The 27452-nt window shown below is 28.3% G+C and overlaps 1 protein-coding gene across 4 annotated transcripts in view; it reads left to right on the top strand.

The window, feature by feature from the left end:
* LOC107441008 (uncharacterized protein ZK1073.1) overlaps positions 1 to 21787 on the top strand; it is a 128720-nt gene extending 106933 nt beyond the window's left edge. For 3 of the 4 annotated variants that reach the window (XM_043043899.3, XM_043043911.3, XM_043043918.3), the window contains exons 7-13: positions 3205 to 3291; positions 4262 to 4339; positions 12383 to 12492; positions 13449 to 13487; positions 14895 to 15030; positions 16224 to 16275; positions 17375 to 19107. In XM_043043899.3, coding sequence (XP_042899833.1) covers positions 3205 to 3291; positions 4262 to 4339; positions 12383 to 12492; positions 13449 to 13487; positions 14895 to 15030; positions 16224 to 16275; positions 17375 to 17532 — 660 coding nt within the window. In that variant the 3' untranslated portion in view covers positions 17533 to 19107. Of the gene's footprint in view, positions 1 to 3204; positions 3292 to 4261; positions 4340 to 12382; positions 12493 to 13448; positions 13488 to 14894; positions 15031 to 16223; positions 16276 to 17374 lie in introns of all 4 variants that reach the window. The other variant, XM_043043903.3, reaches the window with a different exon arrangement.
* The last annotated feature ends 5665 nt before the right edge of the window (positions 21788 to 27452 follow it).

Here is a 27452-nt window from a genome sequence, read left to right as displayed (position 1 = left end):
AGCAATAATAAAATATTGCTAAAATTTCAAAACAAAAGGCATTATTTAACATAAACTAAATTTCCCCAGTTCTCAAAAAATGAAAAATAACTTGTCATAATTTAAATAAAGTTTCAACATTGTCTCATAGTGATAAATAAAATTTTCGAAATTGATTTTTACATTATTACATAAACGCTACAACCATAATAAATATTTCATTACAAGTATTACAAAATATACTTTGTTATGATTCTATTTTAATTATTGTTGTGGTCAAAAATTGAACAGGAACATGATTTTTTTTTCTGGCACCATCTCCGTAATTCCTTGCTTGCTTTCAGACGCCTTAATGCCTTGCTTTTTGCACAACGATTGCCTTAGATTGATATTTTTAATTGCATTTTGCACATCGACTGCCTTAGATTGATATTTTTAATTGCATATAATTTCTAGGATTGGCTTCTTTGTATAAAATACGCACCAAAAATAAATTTGTACCGGTAATCTAGTTTTGTTTGCTAGAAAAACGAGATGTCAAAAAGCGAAATACTTTTATTAAAAGCATTTTCTTTTTATACCCGCAGCAAAGTTCAATGTTAAATCATTACATCACGTTAGCAATGCGAAGTGTTTTAACTTAAATGTTTTGGCTCTGGCGTTATTTACTAACCTTGTGCCAACGTTTCGATTTAATTTTATTTTCAGTCTATGAATCGTAGCCAAAATTGATTTCACACCACAATTTCTTTTAACAAATCTCTAACAGCATTTTTCAGCTTTGCAAATCAAGTCAGCAACTAAACAAAATTGTATTTTATTATTTTCAAACTAAAAATAAATATTCAACTATGTAAAATGTAAACTTCATTTTATTTGAAATATTACAATACGGCCCTAAATAATATTGAACGTAAACCTTTGATATAATAATCAGGGGTCTGTCCAGACATTTTATGAAAGGTCCGTTTTTGTAACATTGTGAAAAAATTACTCGTAATTTGTGAATATAAAATAAACGTTAAGTCACATTCTTTCAACCAGGGTCCGCTTTTGTGAATTTGTGCAAATAGGGTCCGTTATTGCAAAAAAAACTTTTTCAAGGAGTTTTTAAATTGTTAAGACAAACAAGATTATGCTTAACACTGTAAAATTATAATAAATAAAAAAAATTAAATTTTCAAAAATAAACAGCAATTGCTGCAACTAAATGAGAGGGGCAACATACAAATATTTCGTATTTAGATTTTACTGCTGAACGCAGAATATTTATTTCGGACGAATAAAGGAAGAAGCGTCTGCCGAAGACAAAACTTAGTTTGCTTACATCTGTCTTTCTCTCCCCCTCCCCCGGAAGGTTTAATTTGATTAGGAAAACAATGAAGATTAACAAATCTGTGAAGGGTCCGATTAAAAGATAAATTATTTTGTGAAGGGTCCGTTGTTAAGTTAAAATATTTTTTGAAGGGTCCGTTTTTGTGAAGATATTTTGTGAAGGGTCCGTTAACGGACCCAAATTTCTTCTAAACAGTCCCCAGATAATGCTCGCTGAATAGCTTTTGATCCTAATGCTCGGATTTTCACGTTCTAGGACTTAATCTTAATGATTCTAGGGTGTAATGATTCTAGGGTGTAGTAAAATACTCATTAATTAATGCAAACGATATTTTAAGTTACAAAATCAGACAAAAACGTACTTCCTCTGCATGAGCATACCTCTTTTTCAACAAATTAGGATTTCTGCCCCCCCCCCAAAAAAATAGGGGGTAACCGCAAACTATAAAATATATGATCACAGTAGTTTGGTCAGATAGGCGGTCCAAAGTTTGGATCCCTTAATATTAATTTTACTTTTTTGCGTATTTCGCCACATCTCTAGAACTTTTTCAGCAAATTGAAAACGTTTTGCATACAATTCTTTATCCAAAGATAATTCCATGCAAAAAATAACTTTTAGTAAATATTTATCATTTTATGTTTGATTTCGTGACTTAAAATATCGTCTGCACTAATTAATTAGCATATTTGAGGTCACCCCTTTGAAACATTTTAATTGAATCCTAGAACGTTCGATCATTAGATCAAAAATAATTCAGGGTGGTCCATTTATTTATTTTTTCGCACTGTACGTATAAATGAAACAATACCACGGAAATAAGGCTCAAATAAAGGTGGTACAGAAATGAATATATAGTTCCGTAATTTCCTCGGTGTCTAAATATTTTTTTTTTTTTTTGTAATTAGATATTGAAAAAAATTTAAGTTATCAAAATCAATTTGATTTGACAACTGCATAAAACGTTAGATATTTGACATTAATTTATCATTAGTTATTCCATGCAAAATATAAATTTTAGAAATTTTTTATTTTATTAAATTCAAAAATTGTTTTGACTATTATAATGTAAACAATTTTTTACATCTTTTAAAAGAATATAGTTTTGCGTGGCAAAATACGAAATATGAGAGAAATTGGTCGAATAGTTCCTAAAAAATCGAATTTTTTAAAAAATCTTTTTTTTTTTAATTCAATTTGTCAGGAACTATTCAACCGATTTTGTCGAAGTTTTGTATTTTGTTACGTAAAATTGCATTCTTTAAAATGATTTAAAAAATTTATATACCTTAGAATTCCAAATTTTTACGGCTATTACTTAATAAAAACTATAATACTTATTTTTTAGCTTGGAATTATCTTTGACTAAATGTTACAATTGTGTGCAAAAAGTTTTTAATTTGCTTAAAAAAAAATACTTAATGTATGGCGAAATGCGCAAAAAGTAAAATAAACATTAAGAGGGTCATATTTTGTACCGCTTTCCTGATCAAACTGTTGGGACCATATTTTCCTGATTGCGGCTGCCCTCCATGTTTTGAATGTGAAAACCCCCAAATTCGTAATAAAGAGACATGTTTATTCAAGAGAAAATACGCTTTTGAGTCTAATTTTGTTAACATAAAATATCATCTGTACTAATTAATTAGCATGTTTGAAGTCACCCCTCGAACCCTTAAGATTGAGTCCTGGAAACGTGATGATCCAATCGAAAGTTATTTAGGATGGTCCGTTTTTTTTTTCTTCTTTTGAGCACTGTACATCGTTGTTTATTTAAAAATTGAAACATTTTTTCTGCATCTTATGAAATTTATTAGTTTAATTTTATGAAAATTGTAAATTAAACAACTATAAAATATCGTACTAACTATTTTTTTATGTAATTTCAGCTCGCTCATCCTTCCAGAGTATTAGGATTAGTTCTCATTCACTGTGTATCAACTGGTGTAGGAATGATGGAATATTTTAAAGATAAGGTATACATTATTTATTTCTTGTAAAACATTATATTTTCTCCTGAATATACTTCTGGTTTTATGTTCCAGACTTAAGATTTAGTTGTCTATCACTTTGACGCAGAATCTTCACTAAAGATATTTTTCATTATTTTTTATTAAGCTTGACACATAATAACTTTTCATAAGCTTGACACACCAGTGTTTTTATCTACGTTAAAGGTAAAATCTTTCAAACAAGTTTTACATCCAAACAATTTTTCAAATTTGCGCATATTTCCAGTTATTTAGATCTATGAGAAACAATCAGTCATTGTTGAAATTTCTGTACTTTGCAAAATCAATTATTGATAAATTTTTAAATATGAATGGAAAAAAAATTTCTAACTACTTTTTGGGATTTTAAATTTTAGTACTAATATAATTCTGGTAATTTAAAAGATTCTTTTAGTAACTATTATACTGTTTTTGCACTTTAAAACTGCCAAAATAAAATTTTGCTTGTAATTAGAGCGTCATTAAAAAATATATTAGAGACCCCGGTGTCCTATCTGCGTCAAAGGGTTAAAAATCATTTTAGTTCTAAAGCCAGTTTATCCCCTATTCAGAAATTAAAAACAAATCCCTCATTCAAGCATTGAATTGAATTTGCATAATTACTTTTTTGAATGAACGAAGGTCAATGACTCTTTTAATATTGTATTCACCCTAAAAAATGAATGTAAATTTTAAGAGTTTTACTATGTAAGAGAATGTCAACAGAAAACAGTGTCTGTCAAATTTTGTAGTTAAGTTGCATTTCTTTAGTAATAAAGCTAAATATTTTTTTAAAAAGAAATCTATGAACTTGCGAACGTTTTTTTAAATATTGTGCTATATTTTCTAAACTCTATGGACACTTTTTTTCAATTTAGATCAGTTTTAACAAAAGACAATTTATTGCAAAGCTAATTTAACTGTAATAGTAAAACAACTTTTTTTTAACTTTTAGTTTATGAATTGGAAACTTTCAAATGTTGGCATGAATCCTTCTACTGAACAATATCTTGTGCTGCATAAATTTGGAGCGGTAAGTTAAAATATGCTACTGTTTTTTTTTTTTTTTTTTTTTTTTTTTTTTTTTAAATATTGTCAACCAATTGACACCAATTTGTGAATTATTTCTTTCTTGAATCTTTATTGCGAATAAAAAACCTTATTTGAGAAATATAATCTTTCTAGTTATAAAAAAATATTTTTTAATTATACCTTTTATTTTTATAATGAATAAATGCTTTTTGCTAACTTTTTAGTAGTTATATTCTTTAAAAAAATTGATAGAATCAGATTTAATTTCTCTTTATTAAATGGTATAAAGTGTTCGTTTGTAGCATCGAATAGTTTTTCTACTTTTAATTCGATTTAAACTGATTTTATTATATTATTTAAAAAAAACTAAAAATTATCAATTATTTCGTGTAATATGTTTTATTCATTATATAACAGTCGTATAAAAATAGGTTTTGATGTTTGTATTTTATAATTTTAAAAACTGTTCTTTATTGATTATTTATTTAAATTATTTTTGCAATGTGGCAGTAATGTTCTATAACTTTTTTTATAATGCTTATTTTATACTCCTTAAGGTTAATTCCAAAATTATCTAAGTTTACTGGAAATTCTCTACTGTTTACTGGAACAATTTTTTATGTAATTTTCAATTCTTTGTTATCCTACCAAATCAAGCAAATACCAAAACAAATATATCCTTAAAAATTTGGATCAAGAATTCGTTACCGAACTAAAAGTTGAATTCTCTTAATTTGATCTTTTGATTCCTGATTATAGTGCTTTATGTTCAACGTTGAGATATTTGTAGAGCTGGCAGATGAAGGTATTTAGAATAACAAACAAGTACAATAGTTAAACAGTAGAATAACAAACAAGTACAATAGTTAAGCAGTACACTAAAATTGTTTAGAAAACCTATTTAGATCTGCCTGTTCAATTACTCTATTATTGTTTTTAGAAATAAACATGCATAGTTCATAATTATTTTATTTAACTTAAGTTAAAAACTCAAGAATATTAAACATAAATTCTTTGTTAATATTTAATTAATGAAATAAGCAGTAATAAATAAGATGAATCATTTATGAAAAAGTGTATAATTTTATATTTCAATCTGTAACATTAATGTTTTGATGAGATGATTTATTTATAGCCAGCATTTTGATGTCACCTGTACATTAAACACATAACGGATCATTCCTGAATACAAACGAAATTATTTTTAGATATATCAAAAACATTTTTAAAGAAGTTCATGAATATGTGTTTTAAATGACATGTTATTAAAAAAGGAGTATTCGTAAACACGTTTAGTCCACAACAAAATGAAATGAAATGTTAAACACTTGTTTTTAATACTAAAAAAATATATGTCTTATCTGCTGTTTTTGTTACAAAACAGCAGATAAGTTATTATGGTATTGCAGTTAAGGAAAATTAAATATTGTTTTTTTTTAAAGAATAGTTACACAGGGTGCTTACTAAAGTTCGTCTTCCTTTTAACCTTCAATCAGCTACATTTGGAGCACGGATATCTAGGTATATTAAAGTGGCTATGCTCTGCAGGGTGCGCTACCTAGCATCCAGCGTATTAAGCGCCTTCTAGAAAGAAAAAATTGCAGAAGTAAGCTTTCCGATCTCAAAAACTGTAAGAGATGAGAGAAAAAGGTGAATTACAAAATTATTCAGTACCATCGATTTAATCCCGTTATACATTAGATACACATTTGCTTAAAGGGAACAATTGTTTCTACTTGACATGACGGAACAATTTTAGAATGAAAAAAGAACTATTTCTTCCATTTTATAAGATTGTTTCATCCCATTACAGTGTATGAAATGGTGAATAAACATTTGCTTGTTATAAGCGTGTTTCTAATCATTAATGCTCACACGATACTAAATCGAAAATGGGGATAAATTTTTTGTTAGTCACTTTTTCTATAACTGTGCAGTTTTCAGCAAAGATGAAGCTGTAGGTTGTTTTAATTTGAATGGCATTACCACTTTACTAAACCAAGACATTCTTTTTATAGCCAAAGCTGCAATTCTTAGCTGCAGGGCCCAGAAGTTAAGAATAGAATGCGGACTTAAGTTTGCACTCTGTATTTTATTTTTTCAGTTAACATAAATATTAACAAACCTAGTGTTTTTTTCTTCTTTTTTTAAAAAAAAAGTTCTGAGGAACGAAGCAAAAAATGCTTAAAAAATACTTTTGTGTCTATAAAACTTAGTATAATCTGTTCAATCTGTAATAAATAACTAGGTTTTTTATTTCAAATAGAAGCGTGTGATTTTGGCAATAAATTTGTGAAATAAGCTATAATTAGTAGAAAAGTAAAGCAAGCAAAATAATAAAAAAAACGAATGTTTCAAGAGTAGTCCAGGAATGACTACTATAAATTTTCTTCACTTTCTTAGAGTAAAGGAAATTTCTTATAAATTACTTATGAGAAATTGACAGATTGGATCTCTAAGTTATTTTCTGGTAATTTTTCTTTCAGTTTAAATTTTTTCTTATTTTTAATATTTTTTGGGAAAAAAACCAGTCAATGGATTGGCTACCCTGCTAACTCCCAGAATACTTCGTCTTTCAGGGGCTTTCATTTCATGGAATTCAGAGCAGTATAACCGCATTTAACTCTTATGCAATTTAACTACACATCCCTTCTAATGAAGAGTAATTCAATGAACTCAATCTAGTGAATACCACGAGTAGTAGTAGTTGCATTCAACTTAGATAGTTTTGAAAAGAAAAGAAAGGATCGATAAGACTAAGTCAGAGAGTTACTAAAACGCGTGAATTCTGTTCTCTACTCACATTTGATATTAATTCTTTCATTGGATTGAAGAATTGATCATTCACTCAATATTACGTCAATATTTATTTATTTTACATCATTAAAAAAGTTCATTCATTTGATTTAATTCGACCGTTTCAATAAATTTATATTATCTTCCAATATTTTTCATCACTCATTTGATTGTTCATTTATTTGAATAATTCATTTACTTGCCATCTTTAATGGCTATTTTCTACATAGGACAAAAATATGTGGTTAAAAAGCTTAAAATTGAGGATAAATATTCATTCAATTGACAAAACTTGAATTGTTCATTCATTTGAATAACTCGTCATCTTTAATGGCTATTCTGTACAGGTACTAGAAGAAAAAAAGTGTGTGGTTAAACAGCTTAATTGGTATGAAATATTCATTCATTTAACAGCATTTGAATTAATTTACTTGTCATCGTTAATGGCTATTCTGCCCCAGATATATAATACATAATGGTGTGGTTAAACCGCCTGATGAACCCTTCAAAACATAACTATTCCTGGAATGTTATACTGTAAAATATTAAATTGTACTATGCATTCAAATCTTATGTTCTTTTTAAACAAAAAAGAACTATTTTGTATTCATGTTTATTACATTTTATATTTAATAGCTGGAAAACAAAAGGTAGGCCATCAAACATACAAATACTATTTACATAAATAACAAATATTGTTACGAAACTTTTATAAGGATACGTTATTTATTTGTGTAAAATAAACTTAAGTATTTCATTTAAAAAATGTCCATCTGCATGATTGTATTAAAAAAATAAGAATTTTTATAAATATCTTCTTGTAACTGCTTTTAACGATGGCCTTATTAATGTGTTTTACTTGTGGCATAGTAGCATGAATACATATGCTAAAACAAATTGCTTATTGTGTATTTAATATTCATTTGATATTTACGTGTTGTTCCCATATTACCCTGGAAACTTTATAAATGTTGCCTTTATGTAAGTACTTGGGCCTGTAACTTATCTTTTACTGTTGGTTCTGTTCTTTTTAAAATCATTCCCTCTTCTGTATTGCGGCTTCTCAACATCTGTCGTGACTTGTGAAAACAATCAGGAGGTAAAGATTATTTCGCAACTGCATGCATTTAAATTTATTAGAGTTATTTTTTAGTGCTTGCATGGTTTCGTTCTGTTTTTCACCCGAAATCTGCATCTCCACTGCACAAATATATATTGTAAATTAGAATGAATTGCACTTTAACAATTCTCATTCTGATATTGGATACTTGTAACTCGAGAAGAAGTGAAGTGATTATGCCTAACCATGTGATTTAAATCAGATTTCATTGGATACCTGCAAGCAACGTCACTAGTGTGTGTCGAACTTGATTGGCTTCTGAATTGATAAATGACACGATTTACTTATGGTGACGTCACTTGACGGTATCTAATTATTGTTGTAAATAAGTAAAAACGAATAGAAAGTTGTATTTTATGTTTTGTAATTTATGCGATTGAGGAATGTTACATAGTTGAAGCCTAGTGATTATTAAAACGAAAATTACAGAAGCCTACTAATTTTGATGCAGCAAAAATATATCTTTAAAGCTTAACCAATTTTTAGTTTAATAAATTTTCAAACATATAACATTCCATTTTTGTAGAACAAAAATATTTTCACGCTTGATTTTATATTGCCTAACATTTGATTATATTTAAATAAATTTTGAGTATTCATGCATTTATTGTAGGTTTTTACTCCTAAAAATTTTTTATCTTTTAAAATAACAAGAAATAAACTGTATAATTTATAAATTTCATCTGTATCTGTCATTAGTTTTCGTGAGTTTGAAATATTTTAGAAGTCAAAGCAAATTATAAGACATCAAAGTTTGCATTTAAAAAAATTCAAAAAAGAAAAATTGAATATTCTGTAGCAAAAATATAAAAGGGGTAAAATCAAATGCAAAAACTATTTTAGACTGGTGTTACAAAAACACAATATTTTACAGTGATGCAAAGTAACTTTATTAAATAAGTGGCAGAGCATTTTACTTTAAGTTGAAATTTTCGATTGTTAGTTACCACTTTAATATTAAAATATTACAGTCACCTAATTTTAATTTAAAATATCGAAATTTATGTTAATTTATTATGGTAAACACATACGAATGTCTTGTTTCATTCTTGAAATTTACCTTACAGATACAATTTAGTTACCTGTCTATCTTTAAGAAAAATATTACTGGGAATGTTGGCTCTTAATGTGTTAAGTGATGTGTCTTAATACCACGTAACTGAAACATATTTTATTTCGTAAGGTTTCCGTATTGATATCTTCCCAAAAATAATCGCCAAATTTTTGGCTATTTTCAATTTAATTTTTTTGGCGATACCCAAAAATAAAAATAAGAGAATAAGAGAAATACGAAAGATAAAACTTCAACCCTTAACAAGCGAATACATATTTTTTTTCAACTTTTCCTCATTTTGATAAACAAATTCCGTTTAAGAAATTAAGGCGCCTTACCGATTTCAATGAAAATATCTTCACCTCCCAATCTTACTTTATTTTATGAATTGACGTACTTCATCCACATATTTGTCTACTCATCTGGGGAATATCATTGCAGTTTTAAACTGGTGAAAAAACTGGCACAAAAGCGATAACTTAGTAACCAAGTGACTTATTTGAAGAATAAATAGAAATAATATGAAAAAGAGAACACTGAGAAAAACTTCTATTGGCTCATGAATTACAGCAATTTGAATCTGTAAATTATTATTTTTAATATAGGATTAAAAATAAAGTTATTTAACAAACTGTTCAAGTACATTACAACATATTACCAATTTTTCCAAAGAAATTTTATACGCATATCTGCAAGTGAGACTGATGACATAAATCTTTCAAGGATTAGGATTCAATCCTATGTAATGTCTTAAAGCATAGGTCGATAGGTACCAGCTTGTCGGGGAAATATAGGCTGTCTGTGCGTAATGCTGACTGCATTACTACAATGATGCTGTTGGCTTCAAAATTATGAAGGCTCATACCTCCATTACTCATACCTCCCCCTCCCCCTCCTTGACTCACAGCAAGCTGTTGCGGAAATAGGAGTAGCTCAACAAAACAATGGAATTTTGACTCAAGATCTATCCTTTGAGTTTCTATCACCAGGATCTATCTAATCATGAGCAGCAGTGAATAACATACAATGCAAGAAACAAACGAGCCAAAATATTTTTCAAATCTGATTTGAGTTCCTTGTATAAAAGATGAAAGCCATTTGTTCTGAAATACATAAGCTTATTTAACTATATATATAGATATATATAGGAGAAATTTAACCAATCCGCACCATTTTATTGTTTACATACTTGCATGCTCACAATTACGCATAATATTTCACTCTTTAAAATAATGCAAATCGGTTGTCATTCTGATGATCTATAACAGCGGTTCCCAAACGGTGTTCTGCGGAACCCTGTGGTTCCGTGAGAGGGTCACTGAAGTTCCAAGAGTTTAAATTTATTAAATCAGTAATTGTTTTTGAAACTTGCAATTATATTTATAACAAAACAATAAATTATAATTTCGTTGATATCAAATTCAAGAATAACGAATTAAGTTTTTCATAACTATTCTCAAAGTTTAAAAGAGTTGTTTTTCGAAACTATAATTCAGCTTATTTTATTCATTTTAAACTAATGTAATCACTAGAAACGAATTCAGAACTAAACTAGATACTATTACAGGCCTGCAAATTTAACGGTTTGACATAACTTATTTTTAGAGTTTCGTTGATAAAACAATAATTGAAAAAAATTTCATTCTTCACATTCAATGTTATCAAAATAATAAGCCTTTTTTTTTTAGTCGAAACGCATGGCTGTTAGTGGTTAATGAATTTTATATGTTTATTTGGGGTTCCATCAAAAGATGCTCGATCATTTAGGGTTCCGTAGTCTTAAAAAATTGGGAACCGTTGATCGATACTGTATGTAAATAAATAACTAATACACTAATATTTTTATTTCGTAATAAAATTGTGCTCTGTGAATGTCAATTTATTTAAGCACTTTTTTAACATTTTTGTTTCTTGCGTATGCTATTTTATTACTAAGTAGATATTGAGAGTTAGTTGATTTGCATGCATTATTGTACATTTAATATTAAATAGAATGTTTGAAAATGTGTATTTAAATCTTTATGTTATAAAATCCTAACAGATTTTATATAGCATTAAATTTGCATTTAAATAACATTGATGATGATGATATTGATGTAAGCATGTTTTTAATTTTAAGATGAAAAAAACTTCATTTTTTAAGACTATTTACATCAAAAACTCTCAATTTATTGGTGTTAGGAATTCTTAGTAAAAAATGGTATATTATGTTCAAAACAATATTAATTCATATAATTTAGAACTTAAATGGTAATGTGGTTTATTACATAATTTAAGTTTGTACTTTAGGTTTATTAACCCTGAATAATGGTCTTCTTTAATTTCCTTGCATAATTTTTTAAAGTTATCAAAGCATAGTTTTTTATTCCTTTTTTTAAAATCTTTTTAACTATTCATATTATGTTAATCAAAAAGCTGATAAATTCTTAAATATATTTGATGTTAACAAGGTCAAACTATCAGTTATTAATTTACTCATAGTTCTATGTTAATTTACTCATAGTCCTAGCTCATTGTTCTAGGATAACATTAATTAGAAAAAAAGGATAAAATCTTTTCCGTAGTTTTCTTTTAAAAAAAAAAATATGTGTCAGCGTTAAATAATTATTATTAAAAAGTAGTTAATAATATTTAGTAATTTTCGATTAAATGCTAACTTTGTTTTCATGAAATGATTTTTTTCTAAATATACAATGTATTAAATTATGTAACTTTTTGATCCAGCAAGTAAATTTTAAACTATCTATAAAAAATAAGTATTAAAAAAATGTAGATTTTTTTTTAATGCTGTGCGTAATATATTTGGAGGTTAAAATAAATTTCAACTTCACTAGAAATAAGTGAAAATTTTCTGATTGAATCTTAAATAAACAGAAATCATAGAAAAACTATCTAGTAAGATATCTAGCACAATATAAAACTTACTTTTTTTTCAGCAATCTTTTTTTCTTTTACTAGATAGTTTTTGTTTTGAAATTTTATTTTAAAACGTATAAGCACTACATTTTGTATTTCGTAGCACTTTTTTTCATTTTTCTTCCTTTTTTTAAACAGTCAAATAATTTCTTTTCCAGCAACTGGAAAGTGTGGAAAACAAAGAAACTTTGATCCAAGATTACACAGAAAAGTTAAAAAATAAAATTAATGCCAAGAATTTGCGTCGATATGTTGAATCTTACATGAAGTAAGTTTAAAAAAATAATAAATTAAGAAATCTAAATAATTTTTGAATATAAAAAACAAATCTCAGGGTGATTTAAAATCATTTTTCAAACTCTGGTGTGCATAAATTGTGTTACTTGCAATAGTCTCGAGCGAACGCTCCTTTTTGTTAAGGGAAAATGGAGCTAAAGCATGTTTGAATTTTAGGTCTAACTATCCGGAATCTTTTGGCATGGAAATTTTTTCTCAAGGTTTTATGGTATTAGTTTATGCTTGTGAGCATTAAGTAGGCTCTTGCGTCACGGGCCAATGTCCTGTCTAGCACAGTAAAGCTTAGTTGAACGTACAAGTAGTCCCTTAGAATATGTTGGAGTGCTTCTGGGAAAAATGTTTAATTAATTGTTCATGCTAAATGTTGAAACACTGACACGCCAATAAATAGAATTTAGCTATCTCATTTATTTCATCTCTTATTGCAAGCAAAGTTAAAAAGATAATTTTAAGCCAAAATGCGTTTTCAGAAGGGCCACAAGCACTAAGAAAAAAAATTCAGTGATTTTTTATCAAATTTCTCCCATCTTTGACGAATTTCCCTAATTTTTGCAACCAATGAAATTAATTTTATATTATCAATATATTTCAACTATGCCTTATTCTTAAACATATTCTTAAAAATTGAATTCCAAAGATACTTTTCAAAATTTTATTTCTCAGAAACTATTCGACCGATTTCGCTCAAATTTTGTATTTTGCCATTTAAAGTTACGTTCTTTAAAATGATGTAAAACCTCCAACTCGAATTAATTTTTCCTGACTAATGGAGTATTTAAATTCCCAGCATATTCCCTGTAAATAAATGTCATTTAAACCTATTACCTCTGAATACAGAGACAAAATTTAAAAAATCTAATATTATATAAACTTTTGCTTTAAATTAATTATATTTCTGTGTAGTAACAATTACAATTTTTATTTCAGCCGAAAAGATATTACAAGTGCCATAGAAACTAATCTTAAGTAAGTACTGAGTATAGTTTATCATATTAATAAAAGAATATTTAAATATTATATAAAAATATGCTTTTTATACAATATAATTTGAAATTGCTGTTTTGCTTTTATAAGTAAATGCATTTTTCGATGTGATTAGTTTAAGTTATGCTCTATCACCAATTTGATACTAGCTTCTAACTAGAGCTATAAAGAAAGAAATTTAAACCTAATGAATTTTTGTGTGCTTAATATTCTCTTAAAAAAGGAAAATAAAATTCACTGCGTGAAATATCTTTTTTCAAGTTCTAATATACAATCTTCTGAATTATAACAAGATTCTAAATATAAAGAAATCTCACAATTTCATTTTTATGCATATTTTTTTAAAAATTATAACGATTTTTTGTCGCATTTATATAAGTTCTCACTTATACCTGTAATAAAACTTTTTAAAGAAAAAGCGGCAAGTAAAATCGAAATAAAAATGGATTAATTCTAAAAATTCATAATTTATAAAATTATTTCCTCAAAATGTTGTATTGTTTTATAACCATAAAATGTTAATTTTATAAGAAACAATACCAAATAAGACGATGTTTTGGGTCCGTAATTATTTTTGAACAACTGTAGATTATAAGTTGGTCAAAATTTGTGAGATTATTTAAACATATATCTAGCACAAAACATCAAGGCTAATTTTCAATACACAAAAAATTCTACAATAGCGATTCTATAATAAACTAAATAGATAAAAGCTCAAAATTAATTTTATTTTACTAAATATTTCAGATGATATTTTAGGGAAGAAATTAAGATAAATTGATTGTTTGAATAATTTGTGTAAAAAAATAATTAATTCTAAAAAAATATTAAAAAAATCCATAATAAATCTCAAAAATTCTATAATAAATTCTACAATAATAATTCGATCTTAAATTAGATTGATAAAAGCAAACGATTTATTTCATTTAAATGATTATTTCATGTGAAATTTTTTGAGCGTAATTAAGATAAGTTGATAGTTTGAATAACAGGTTTATAAAGATAATAAATTCTACTATAATAATTGGGTACTTGCAACTCGAGAAGAAAAATACGTAATTATGATCACCCATGTGGTATTTAAATTACATGCTTGGACCTAATCACGTGGTTGTGATTGGGGATTAACATTATAGCAATTAGGCTTAGTAATCAATTTTCGGACCAGATTAAATTGAATACCAGTAAGCGTTCACGTGTGTGTCTCGAACCTGATTGGCTTTCGAATAGTGTCATAAACGAATGCCACAATTAACCCGCGATTATGTCGCATGCAGGTATCCAATTGTATAGTGAATTCTACAATAATACTAGTTATTTTGTAAATTCTAAAAATAATCAAATCTTAAAATTTTGTCGAAGCATTCACTATGTTATCTCTTCTAATAGAACCATGGATGTGCTGTTGGTGAGTGGTGGAAGAGCTGCACATCTACAGGCCGTCCAGAGTCTTTATGGTCGTATGGATAAACAAAAGACTTCATTCCTGAAACTGGATAGCGTAGGAGACGTCTTTGCACAAGCAGTAACTATTCTATTTTTCCTCTTACATACCACAGTCACAAATAGGAGCATAAATAATCTGTTTATTTTATTTTATCACTAATCTACTTTATTTTATAACTGGCCTTGAATTCTGAGTTTACGACAATCAATGTTCAACTCCACAGCCTTGTATAATTTTGAGTCCAATCCAAAAGATGAGGCAACTCCTAGATCAGACATTGGAACAAACTAGCTTTCGTGGTGGACTTTTAGATGGAATTAAAGCGCATTTGCGCTATATAGAGAGGAAAACCACGACTTTCTCCCAAGGTTGGCCAGACGGCAAGGGGATTTTAACTCGTGATCCATCTATCACTGAGGATACTTTACGTCAACATCGTGGTTACTGCGCGTCGGGAGCAGAATTCGTATAAACCAGTCATAAGTGGGGTTCGAACCTGGACCACCTTATTGGGAAGCGAACGCTCTATTCCCTGAGCCACGGCGGCTTATAATCGGGTAATTTATAACCGTCGTTGAACAGCCGACGCATTTATGGGTTTACGATTACCAATGTTCAACTCAGTAATCTTGTAATTTAATACTCAATCCAGAAGATTATTGAGAGAAATTTGCCTCTGTGGAAGATGGAACTAACCTGCATTTGCGTTACATGGAGAGGAAAACCACGAAAGCGTCCCATGTTCAGCATGACAAAATTGGGACTCTAACCTATGATCCGTCCACCACTGAGAATGTTAAGATTTTTATCTAGAATCTCTCTCTATTTTTGACTGACATCTACTCAAACGCAAAACTACTCTAACTAAAAAACTACTTACATTTCAGAGGACAGTTGTAAATCGACTAACATGTTTTTCTTTACTACAAATTTAACAGCTAATAATTTTCGATTAATCGAATCGTAATTTTTTTTTTATTCCGTCAAACTCCTTTTAAATATTTTTACATACTTTCGTAATTTCAAGCTTCTAAGACTTACAAATTTTGAACAGCAATTAAATTTTTCTAAAATAAATAAAATAAAAATTTAAATTTGAAATACGTGTATACTTAATTTCTTTCTTCTTCAATTTTTGGAATCGTTTTAGTATTTTTTTAACGAGCTGTGATTAATGTAAATATTTGTGTTGATCATCAATACTGTATAAAGGTCTAAAATAAAATAGCTTTTACCAAATAAAAAGTGATTATTTTCTCTTTCTCTTTCAGCCCGAAAAATTATCCCAAAGCTTACTGCTGTTTGTTAAAGGACTTGGATATTGTAAGTAAATTTTTGTATAAGTTTCTATGCAAAATGCTTTAAATTCCTTTTTGTATACATTACTAAGAATCGGTGGCATGTGTTTCCAGTTGATTATATCTATTTCATTTTAAGTCGACTTGAAAGTCATAATTCAAAAAGACGTATTTTAGAAGACAGGGTAACATCCATAACACCAAAATAAAACAAATTTGCCGGATCTATTAAAATTTTTGATTAGGATAATAAGCATAAGCACTCCTTCATACTCAAATTTTAGGCGATCCCAACCATCCACAGATCCATCGAGATTTTTAATCAGAATATGATTTCATCATCGAAGTAAGGAGGGAAATTTTATACAGATCCCTGTACCCATGGTACTACGCAGCGACCAACAGGAGGACTTTTAATTCCATAAATTTCAGGAGTATACTTATTGCATGTACTTTGTGGGAAGTCGAGGATCGAACACCAGGCCCTCCGATTCGGAATTCAATTATCTAACCACAGAGCTACCATGGCCCACCCAGGGACCGATTACAATTAAGGACAAATTAAGCCCCAAGGCCCACCAAATTATCTGGGCCCCTTACGAAATGTTTTGAAATTAAATTACTGAAGAGTAGTCCTAATAATGAAAAAGAATCAATTGAACTGCATGATTCAAGAGAAACATTCTAAGAAATTTTGAAAGCAAACAATTGAAGATTATTTTTCTAAGATAAAGTTTACGTATGTATAAATTAAAGTAAAATATGAAACAACAAAGCAATGTTATGTCAAAATAAAAATAGTTTGGTGACCACAAACATTTGAAATCAGTGATTTTTGCTAAAAGTCACCGATCAGCTGAATTATTTTTTATTTAGTACTTAAACCAACACATAGCTAGCCCACCGTTGATCAGACTTTTTACTAATTTTTGAGGCCCCTCAGAAATTGTGGGCCCTAGTCCCATGCCTGTTGGGCCTAGGCTATAATCAGGCCTTGGGCCCACCTAAATCTTAATTCCCTAAAATGGTAACTTTCATAAAATTTGTTCGGAGTGACTATTTTTCTGTTCTACATCACTGTAGTTGAGTATTTTATTCAAAATTCGTTTAATTATCATTTCTAGTGACATCGGTAACAATGCCAGGAGTTGAGCGACAGAGGACATTCTCAGGGGGTGATCCAAAGTCTCTGGGAGCCATTGGTCGACGGCGCACTCTTTCCATGGAGGAGTACGACATGCCCCGGCCAAGACGACTTTCCCTCACCATCCCGCAAAAGTGAAATTCGTAAAGAGTGGACATTGTGTCAACCCCCTCTGTACAGAGGGCGACAAAAACTTTCTTTTGTGTACATGATTGCAATTAAACTGGAAAAAAAAATGTTTCACCAGGAAGCTTTTTGAATAAGTAGGCAGCGTTATATCTCTATTAAAAGGTTTCCTTTTCGGGCACGCTGTCTCTAATTGATTGTTAAGCTAAACCCGTTCTAGGTAAGTCTTGGGATCCAATTCATTTGGGTCATACAGTTGTACATATATACATAGAATAATAAAGAGAGGTTCGGAAAAAATATGTGTGTACATGCCACTAGCTAATATAGAATTAGCTTATACCCTTTATTTGAAGTTAGTGGTTTGTACATTCGTGAATTGTAAAGGGACCTCTTATATTTTTCCCTTTATGAAAAAAAATATATTGTTAATGAAAACGTTTTAAGTTTTTATTTTTAAATGTTATACACGACATTTACTCTTAGCACATTTTCTGCTGTCTTTTTTTTTCGAAGTTAAAAATGTTATGTGAGTTCATATAATTTGTGCGCGTCTTAGTATGTAACTTTTTTACTGTATATTAAATACTTGCACTTGATTTAATGAAAAAGAAAATGTTATGCCCTTGCTTTTGAAGTATTTGTCAGTGCAAAGCATAATTTTGATTAATGTTGACACCTGCTGTATTTTATCTGTACAAATGAGTTTATTAAATTTATGTAAAAGTTTAAACTTATATGTACAGAAAGCTTTTGCATTCTATTATCCCAAGTGCTTTTCCAATGCAAAACACCTTAACTCAATACATCAGAGCTACTTTAATTCATTGCAATAGAGTTCATTGTATATTTTAGAGAAATTCATGTGTTTCATTATTTGCTTGTGTAATCATAAACGAAGCCACATATTTCTAAATTTTTAATGTAGTCAGTGTCCCTCATCGTATTTGTGTAGTAAGAGATGACTTTAATGGAGATATGTAGCGTAGATTTCAGGTGGCAGATTTAGCACTTGTAATATTTCTAACTATGTGCAGCTAACAATTTTACAGAAAGGAATCAACTCTATTGTGTCATTCAGTGATACAAAATCCTTAGGCTCTTTTGTTCATTTTAAAGATGTCTTAAATTTTCTTTACAAGATTAATTTTGTTTGAATCATCTATGTGGTCTTATTTTATGAACTGTAAAAATAGAATATTTTTACAGCTCATGAGAAAAGCACAGTAATGAAAATTTAGCTGCATAAAGTGCAGAGATATAAACTTCAATTTATATATGCTAACAATTATGAACTTAACAATAATTATTAATTCTTCTTTAAAGATATAAATAATTAATGGTATTTTAGTTATTGTACTTGAATTTGGAAAAAAATATTTATGCAATTTGATTAATAACACTTTTACTATAGATTTTTCTGTCACAAAATGCATTGACTAATGTGTGTTATACGTTTTAAAGTTTTGATATATATTTAAAGAAAATTTATTGGATTTTATTACTTTCTAAATAATAATTAAAGTTTAACTTTTAATGATTTTTGTAATTAACATTTTATTAAACTTTAACATTTTTTACACACCATTTTTGATATGATTATTTATCCTGCATAAGAAAAACAAATTTACATATACATTTACTTAAGATTCTAAATATTGACTCACAGTATTTAAACAATCAATAAGTTCTTTCTTTAATTATTTTTGTCTTGCTTCATTTTATGCACTTAATTTGAAACTACGTTAATTAAACAGCTTTATAATACTAATTGATGAATTTTCTATTTATTATTGAATTGTAAAAAGGCTGAAGATTTCTCAAAAATCTTTATATACGATTTTATTCATATTACTGATGAAACAAGTAGTGAAAGGAAACAAAAGTTGGATTTCCAAAATATAACTTTCAAATGACATTCTTTTTTATGAAATTAAAAGTTTATGTAAATAAAAAGGTACTGAAGTATATTTAAAATTTGGAAAAAAAATATTTTAGTTTCATTATATAAATGTTCAATGTTTGTCACATACACGATTGCGTTAAAAAATAGCATTCTCAAGAATTTTCAAATATAAATAAAAAAAGAATGAAAAAAAGGAATTGTGAAATTACGCTTTAGCCTTGAGTAAATTAATTACCTCTTTCCATTTCAATTATTTAATTCAGCTGTTGAAGGATGGAGACTATGAATTTTTAAGCCAAAAATAGCGTTTAGAATAATTAACATTTAGTTTTCAAAAATATCTACCCATTGAAAATGATAAATAAGAAATGAAATGTATTACCCTAAAGCAATAAATAACTTAAATTCAATACATGAAATTTTGCAGGAATTCACTTTCAGATATTGTTAGCAATTTCTTTTTATTTACGCATTGCCTTAATTCGAAAATCACAAGTTATTTTTGGAAAATAAAAATTTTATAATGCGTTGATCTTTAAAATTCTTCTGAAATCAAAAATTAATATTTTAGACTATAAAATTTACAAATTGTAATAACAGAAATGTTACTACTGTATAAATGTATAATTTTTTTTTCTTTTAAATATTCTGCAATAACTGAATATTTTTTTCCTAATATTATATCTCACTTTTATGTATTCTTCACATTTAACGCTTTTTATTGGTAATTTGAGATTTTAAATCAATGTTGCTTGTTTAAGGATTACAACTGCTGTATCATAATTAATCAGATGCTAGATTTGGGTGATATAGAAAAGATTTAAAAGTTGAAACTAGAAAAACTTTGACCATCTCGTTTAAAGACAAACTATTTCATAAATTTTAATTGTTTCACTGAATGTACTGTGTGTGTTGAAGTAATTATGCAATTATGATCTAAAGCTAAAGCAGGCTTAATAGCAAAGCTTCTGCTCTTTCGGGTACAGATATCTTTCCCAGTTCAAGGTACTGTTTTATTACTCATTTTAGCTATGCAAAACTGAACTGGCTAGTAATATCTGGTTAGAAAGTGATATTTGTTAAAAAGAAATGCTTCAAGTATATTTTTAAAGTAGTGAATTTATTTCCAGACTTCCAGTATTCTGTATACCCTGCTGTTAAAGATGTAGCCTATTCTTATATTTAAGCATTTCTAGATACTAAGAATGCACACTATGATAAAAGAAAATATGTGTACAGCAACATTAACATGTGATTTAACTGTGAAGCAATACAATATACATTGTTAAAAGCTAAGCACCTATATGATGTTAATCACCAAAACCATGTTAGCCCTGAAGCCTTTAGAGTTAATAATTTTAATACTTTTACCTATTACCACAGTACTATTTAAAAAAAATTCTTTGAGGAAGAATTGAATGGAAGGGTTAAGTTGTTAAGTTTTAAAATTGCTAATTATATAATTAAAAAGAATTATTTTTTAAATTATTTTTGTTTTACGTAATTATTTTTCCAAATCAAACAAAATGCTTGTATTGATAGGAGGAGGAATCGCTAATTTTTACAAAATCAAAAAACTTAAAAAATAAATACATTAAACGAAATAAGCAGTTGTTTGATACAATGTTTTCAGATAAGAAAAAACTAAAACAGGAGTCAAAATTTATACACAAGCTAATAGAACAGAGAAAAAAATCTAACTTTTTCTCGCCATATTATATGCTTATTATAAGATTGAATTTTAAAATATTCTAGCTAATAATAGTTTATTTCGAAATCTTGTATATTGCCTTGTATTACTAATAAACTATTTTATACTTTTAAGACATTTTAGTCATAAATTTCCTTAGTAAGTTGCCTGCTCTTTTTGCTAATATTAGGAATTTTTAGATTTATTTTTTATATGTTTATGCCCATTATTAAAGTTTATAACTCAAACGTTTTAAGAAAACTTGAAAAAATGTTCGTGTCCTATAATTGTTAAAGAGCACATAGCATTAATATCTTGAAAAATGCAAAATTGTTTTTAAAAATGAAAAAAAAATTTTATACATAGTACATACAAATAAAACTGTTCAGGGTTAACATGGAAATTTTATCAAAATATTTCTTTTATATTTTGTAACTTATTTACCTTTTAAATAATCAACATGCAATTTATTCGTTTTATCGAAAAATTTTACAAATTTATGTACCATATACAATGCACATTTTTTTGCAGTTAACAGTTGTTGTAATGGAAAAAAATACCATTGAAGATTGTTCTCAGTGTTACAATCTGCTACTGTTATTGCAGTCTTTATATAAATTTACTGTATATGGCACAGAGAAGGAAAATAAAAGTTGCTAAGTTGTGCAAAATGTTTATTTACTTTTTTTCTATGTGGAATTATGAAAACCTAGAGTTGGCAAAACAAGTAATCTAGGTGATTTGAATCAATAGAATCGGTTCAATTAAGGGTTTAGAATTACTAATTCGGATGGGTGATTTGAATCAGTACCCAACTCCATTTAAATAGAGATCACAAGCCAAACACGAAAGTCAGAACCCAACATGTGCACAAAAGCAAAGTCTTCAGACTCAAAATTAAACTCTCAAATATAATACAGTAAAAGTATATAGTATAGCGAACCTTCAACGGACCGAAATTTCGGTTCACTATAACCGGGAGTTCACTATATCCGTTGCGCAGGCAATTTAACTAATGGTTCCCAAACTCCTCCCTTTTATTACATTATATTCATACAAATGAGTGAAAAATATTATGAAGTAGCAAAAAATGTGTTATTTTTCATCACTCTTCGTGTTGCGTACAAATAAAAATTAGTAATCTTTAGCTGATGAGCAATTCTCAACATCAGATATGGAAACACTTCCCGACTCTCAGATAATTTTTCCTGAATTTCTGCTATTCCGTTTTTTAAACATGTCTAACCTGCCATTCGAGCATATAAAAGTAGTTTCTATAGATGATTTTAAAAATCGGCATATGTATTTATTTTGAAGTACAAATTTCAAAATTATTACAAAGAAAATGGGGGAGGGGAATCAGTCGAAGACAGAAAAAAGTTCATTATATCCAACTTCCTCACTTTTTTGGTTCACTATATCCACTAAAAATAACATTATACGAGTATAGCAAGGCACGGGACCGAGCATTTCGTTCACTATATCCGAGAGTTCACTATAAGCAGTGTTCACTATAGCGGGGTTTGACTGTATATACATAATATACAATATATCATACATTACATTCTAATTGATTTTAAACTATAAATATAATTTTGCGCTTAATTTTTGTGTATCACTTGATCGGTAAAAGAATAATCTGAATAATATATTTTATTTAGCCTTTTCACAAATTTTAAGCCTTTATTTGACATATTATATCTCGGACTCTGGTGGGCTTGAGCACCAAATCATCCTATTGTTCTCAGGCTGGCTCGAATTTAATTGAAGTCACATTCTTGTACCTATTTTAGAACTAAGAATATATGGATGCGTGATATAAAAACTTTGCCGCTCAGACGTAAAATCTGTTTCCTAATAGTAAAAACATAAAACTTTGAATTCATACGGAGTATATTGAAACTGGTTTTTAAAATATCCAGAATTTACAATGCAACCTAAAAACAATTTGGATAGATCTTAATTCATTTAAAAAGATACCGATTTTCTGAAGAAAAATAAATCACTTCTATAAATGACTGCTTTATGAGAAATAACTTAACAATAACAGATCATAAATTGTGTTTCTATAAAAAAAATTATCTGAAGTTAAACATTAGGTTACAAAAGCTCTTTAATCAATCATTAATTTAAAAAAAATAGTTATTGTAGCAAATCTAAAATTTTGATTTTAACATACAATATTACTGTACATGCTAGGATCCAATAATAATAAGTTTAATGGAGATTTTTCCAAACTGTCATTAATATAAACATTACTTCTAAAACTTATTCATTGAACCATCAAATAAAAATGCTTGGAAATAAACATAGCTGCACCTCAATTAAATTTTTTAACTATCTTGAAATATAGATATCATACTGAAAGGTTTACTTCAAAAAAGATATCACTTGCTCGACAGCCCTGAAGTTGTAATATTTTGAAAACATTTTATGCCCAGATAGATTCCAAATTTAAAAATTCTTTATTTCTGCAACATTTAAAAATCTTGATATAATAAAAACAATGAACAATGATTTGTATTCACAAAATTATGCTATATACATGTATCAAATGAGCCCTATAACAGTCTTTAGATTGTAGTAAAAAAATACAATGCACAAATGATTCTGATAAAACAACAAAAGTAAAACAATTTCACAGATATATCTCATACATACTAGAATTATAGATACATAAATATAATAGATTGTAATCAGGTGTAAATGTTTATCATGATTAAGATTTAAACATTTCCAGAATTTTCTATCTGAAATCTGTTGGCTTCATCAGATTTTATTTTAAAATTTCCATAACAAAATAAAAATATAAGTTTTACTAACATGACTAGATCCTATTTTATTAAACTTCTTTCTCCATTTTAGTTATTTAAAAAAAATTTATGTTATTTAAAACACAAAATTAATTTCAGCAAAATTATTATGGTATAGGAATAGAAAAAAAAACTATAGTAAAGATACCATAGTAAAAAGTATTATGGAATAGGAAAAAAGATTTTAATATGTATCAACTTATATCTTCAGATTGATATCATTAAAGGAAGAGAATATTAACTATTAAAAATATTATAGGGGAAAAAAACATCCATAGCATTTCAACAGGAAAAAATAATTTTAAACAATTGTACATTAAAGAAAAAAATATGGCAAAATTACTTCAATGCTTTCATAATATTCCATTAATATTTTGTAAATAATACTGAGTCACATCTTGAATAAGAAACTAGCACTTATATGTTTATTATTTAAACAAATACTTTAAATGTATTTAAATTTTTCTTTATCTGCAGAACACAAAAATCTCAAGCACATAACACAGCAATATAAAGTTTGAACAAATTTATGAGACTAGCATGGAAGAATACATAAAATAAAATCTAAGCTAGTAATATATAGGGAGAGGTCTACAGACCTAGAACACTCTGTATTTTGCATAAGAAATTATAGCTACCACCTAATATTTTAGCAACATTTAACATAAAAATAAAAAGCTGTTACATTACTTCCCATTCTAAAACATGTTGGCTCGTAAAAATATAGCAATTTTGTAGAATCATGCATATAAACATACATAAATATAGACGAACCCTGCTATAATAAACCTGGTATATAGTGAATACTCGGTCGGATAAAAACCTTTGTACCTGTGGTCATTCAGGTACACCTGAGCATTACTTATCAACTTGTCTTTACACAATATCATGGCATACACGCCTTCCAAACATTAATAATTTATACAGGGAGATTCTAAAAAGATGGGCAAAATTTTAGGAAGCGATAGTACACACCCAAGCAAACAATTTTAATCAAAGAATGCATAGTCGAAAACAAAACGCAAAGGTGCTGGCACATTTGGAAAGTTGTTTGATGCTAACGTGAAAGCTCCATTCCTGTTGCGAGTTACTGCGCTGCGTTACTTGTCGCCAAGCTTTCGACCGCTGCAGAGAAAGTTCGTGATATGCCTGGTGTGTTTCAGAATGTTCGCCTATCTTTTCTTCGTCGTTGTACTGCGTGCATAGCCGCTGCTGGCCACTGTTTTGAACACTTATTGTAATCACATGCCATTAAATTTGCTTTTATAACTTAACTTCATCGTTCTTTGTGTGTTTTTGCTTCATATAAGAACATAAACTTTGACGCCCTCTAGTAGTTTTGCTTTCGACCATGCATTCTTTGTTAAAAATTCTTTGCTTGGGTGTGTACTATCACTTCCTAAAATTTTGCCCATCTTTTTAGAATCACCCTGTATATTTGGCACAAAAACTTTTTTACAAATAAAACATTAAACTCTAAATTAATTAACGTAACAAACTTTCTAACTTTCTAACAGAAAACGACTCCTTATTAAAATTTTAATCAAACCTGACTTTTTAAGTATGTCTTGAAAGTGTTTATTACCTCTTAAACTTTTTTTGATGTTGTTTTCAGCCTCGGTTTCTGTATAAAAAAAAAAGCAAAAAAAGGAAGGGGGAATCTTTTTCAAAATTGTTTATTTAGTTTAGGCAATAACTAACAGTTTACGGCCTTTAAGTTAATTTTGTTTTTCTTTCTTTATTTTTGCTATTATGTGTTATTAACTTGTACTATATTTAATTTTTTTTATTTTTTTAAACATTGTGACTTTGTACATATCTAAATTATCAATAAATTCTTGCTGACTGGACTCGTTCCTAGGGTGGTGTGGAACCGGACCAGTAGCCAAGCTTTGGGCTATATGGTAAAGGGTCCATAATGACACATGTCCAAAGCTTGGAGAAAAGAAAAGAAAAAAAGCGAATACTCGGTTATTGCAAACTTTTACAGAGGTCTCTTCTGAACTCAAATTGACTAATGTTATTTTATATGCTTGTCGTGGAGAGCTGAAAATTTGGTAGTTAGTTTATAGTGGACTCTTATATTTATTCAGATTTTTTATTTCTCCAATTTAAATTTGAAGGAGTTGCTATTGCAAATGACGACATTTCATTACATTATGTCATATCTTACTCTTGCATGCTCTCTGCTTTTGCACTAAAGCAAACAAATAGTTAAGTTGCACATCCCTATTCTTATGATCCTTTCCCTATGTTGAAGAAAGATAAGAAATTTCTACAACTTTTACCTCAGAAGTGAACTTGGTATTTAAGTTCTGATTTTTTTCCCCAGGAGAATATGAGGACTAGAAAATACTGAATTCTTTACTAATTGTTGATACGAAAAATGGTAAAATCTTACTTAAAATCTAATTGTATTTTTTTGAAACGTACTAATTACTTCCATAGAATGTTATTTGCTATATAATATATTTTATCAGTAAATAATACAAATAATGTAATCACTATTTCTAACAACACTATTGTTATATACTAAAAATAATTTTTCAAAGAATTAGGATATGTTAGTGGACTTATTACTAGATCCAAACAGTTCACTATAACAGGGTTCGATTACAAATAAAATAGATTTTTCAAATTGAGATTCAAAAATAAGAATTCTTTGTAAGTAATCAACACATTGATAGACCAAAAATATCAAATATATTCATATTTTCTGACCCAAAAAGTAAGCTGTTTTTAAGGGTCTTAAACAAGTTGCTTACAATATCAGACTGACTTATATCAAAATAACCATCTAGGATGGAAATAACAAGACTGACTAAAACAATGTGACTAAACATCAGAAGTTTTTTCCCCCAAGTATATTACTTTGCTGTACTTTAGTGAGGCATCTTTGATCACTTGGCAATTTATAGTAACCTCAATAGCTTTGAAAATATCAGAACAAATATTTTAACATAATTTTGAAAATATTTTAACATCAGAAAATATTTTAACAGCCTCTTTCAATTAAATTTAAATTCACTAATTCTCAGTTGATTGAAAATTTGAGTTTTTTAATTTTTAGGAAATCTATTTTTTGAAGACAAATTATCATTATCAATAATCAATTATTAATTATCTTTATCTTTAAAACAATTGCTTTGTCTGATGAGAAAATTGCTAAAGCATGACCTTTGAATGCGGCCGCAAAGTCTTTCCAACGTACACCAAGTGCCATATGATGCCGGCCTCCTCCGATCATATCCTCGACTGCTTGGGGCTCGGTCTTGCGGACATCCGTGATAGCCGACTTCTGGTGCTTGATTTTGCTAGGGTCCACGGTCTCTTGGATTTGATCTAGCTGTCGCTAGATCCTGAAGGATTGGACACAACAACAACAACAAAAAATTTCTACCTTAAAAAAAAATTCTTAATAAATCTATTTATCACATAACAAATGAAGACATATATCATAATGTGATGTCACAATTTCAGACCAATATATGCATATTTTACTCATTCTATTCTTTAAAGCAGT

The sequence above is a fragment of the Parasteatoda tepidariorum genome, chromosome 3, assembly GCF_982258835.1.
Source record: "Parasteatoda tepidariorum strain Cologne lab strain chromosome 3, Ptep-v5.0, whole genome shotgun sequence".
NCBI classification, from domain to species: Eukaryota; Metazoa; Arthropoda; class Arachnida; order Araneae; family Theridiidae; genus Parasteatoda; species Parasteatoda tepidariorum.
This window is presented reverse-complemented; position numbering and strand designations above follow the sequence as displayed.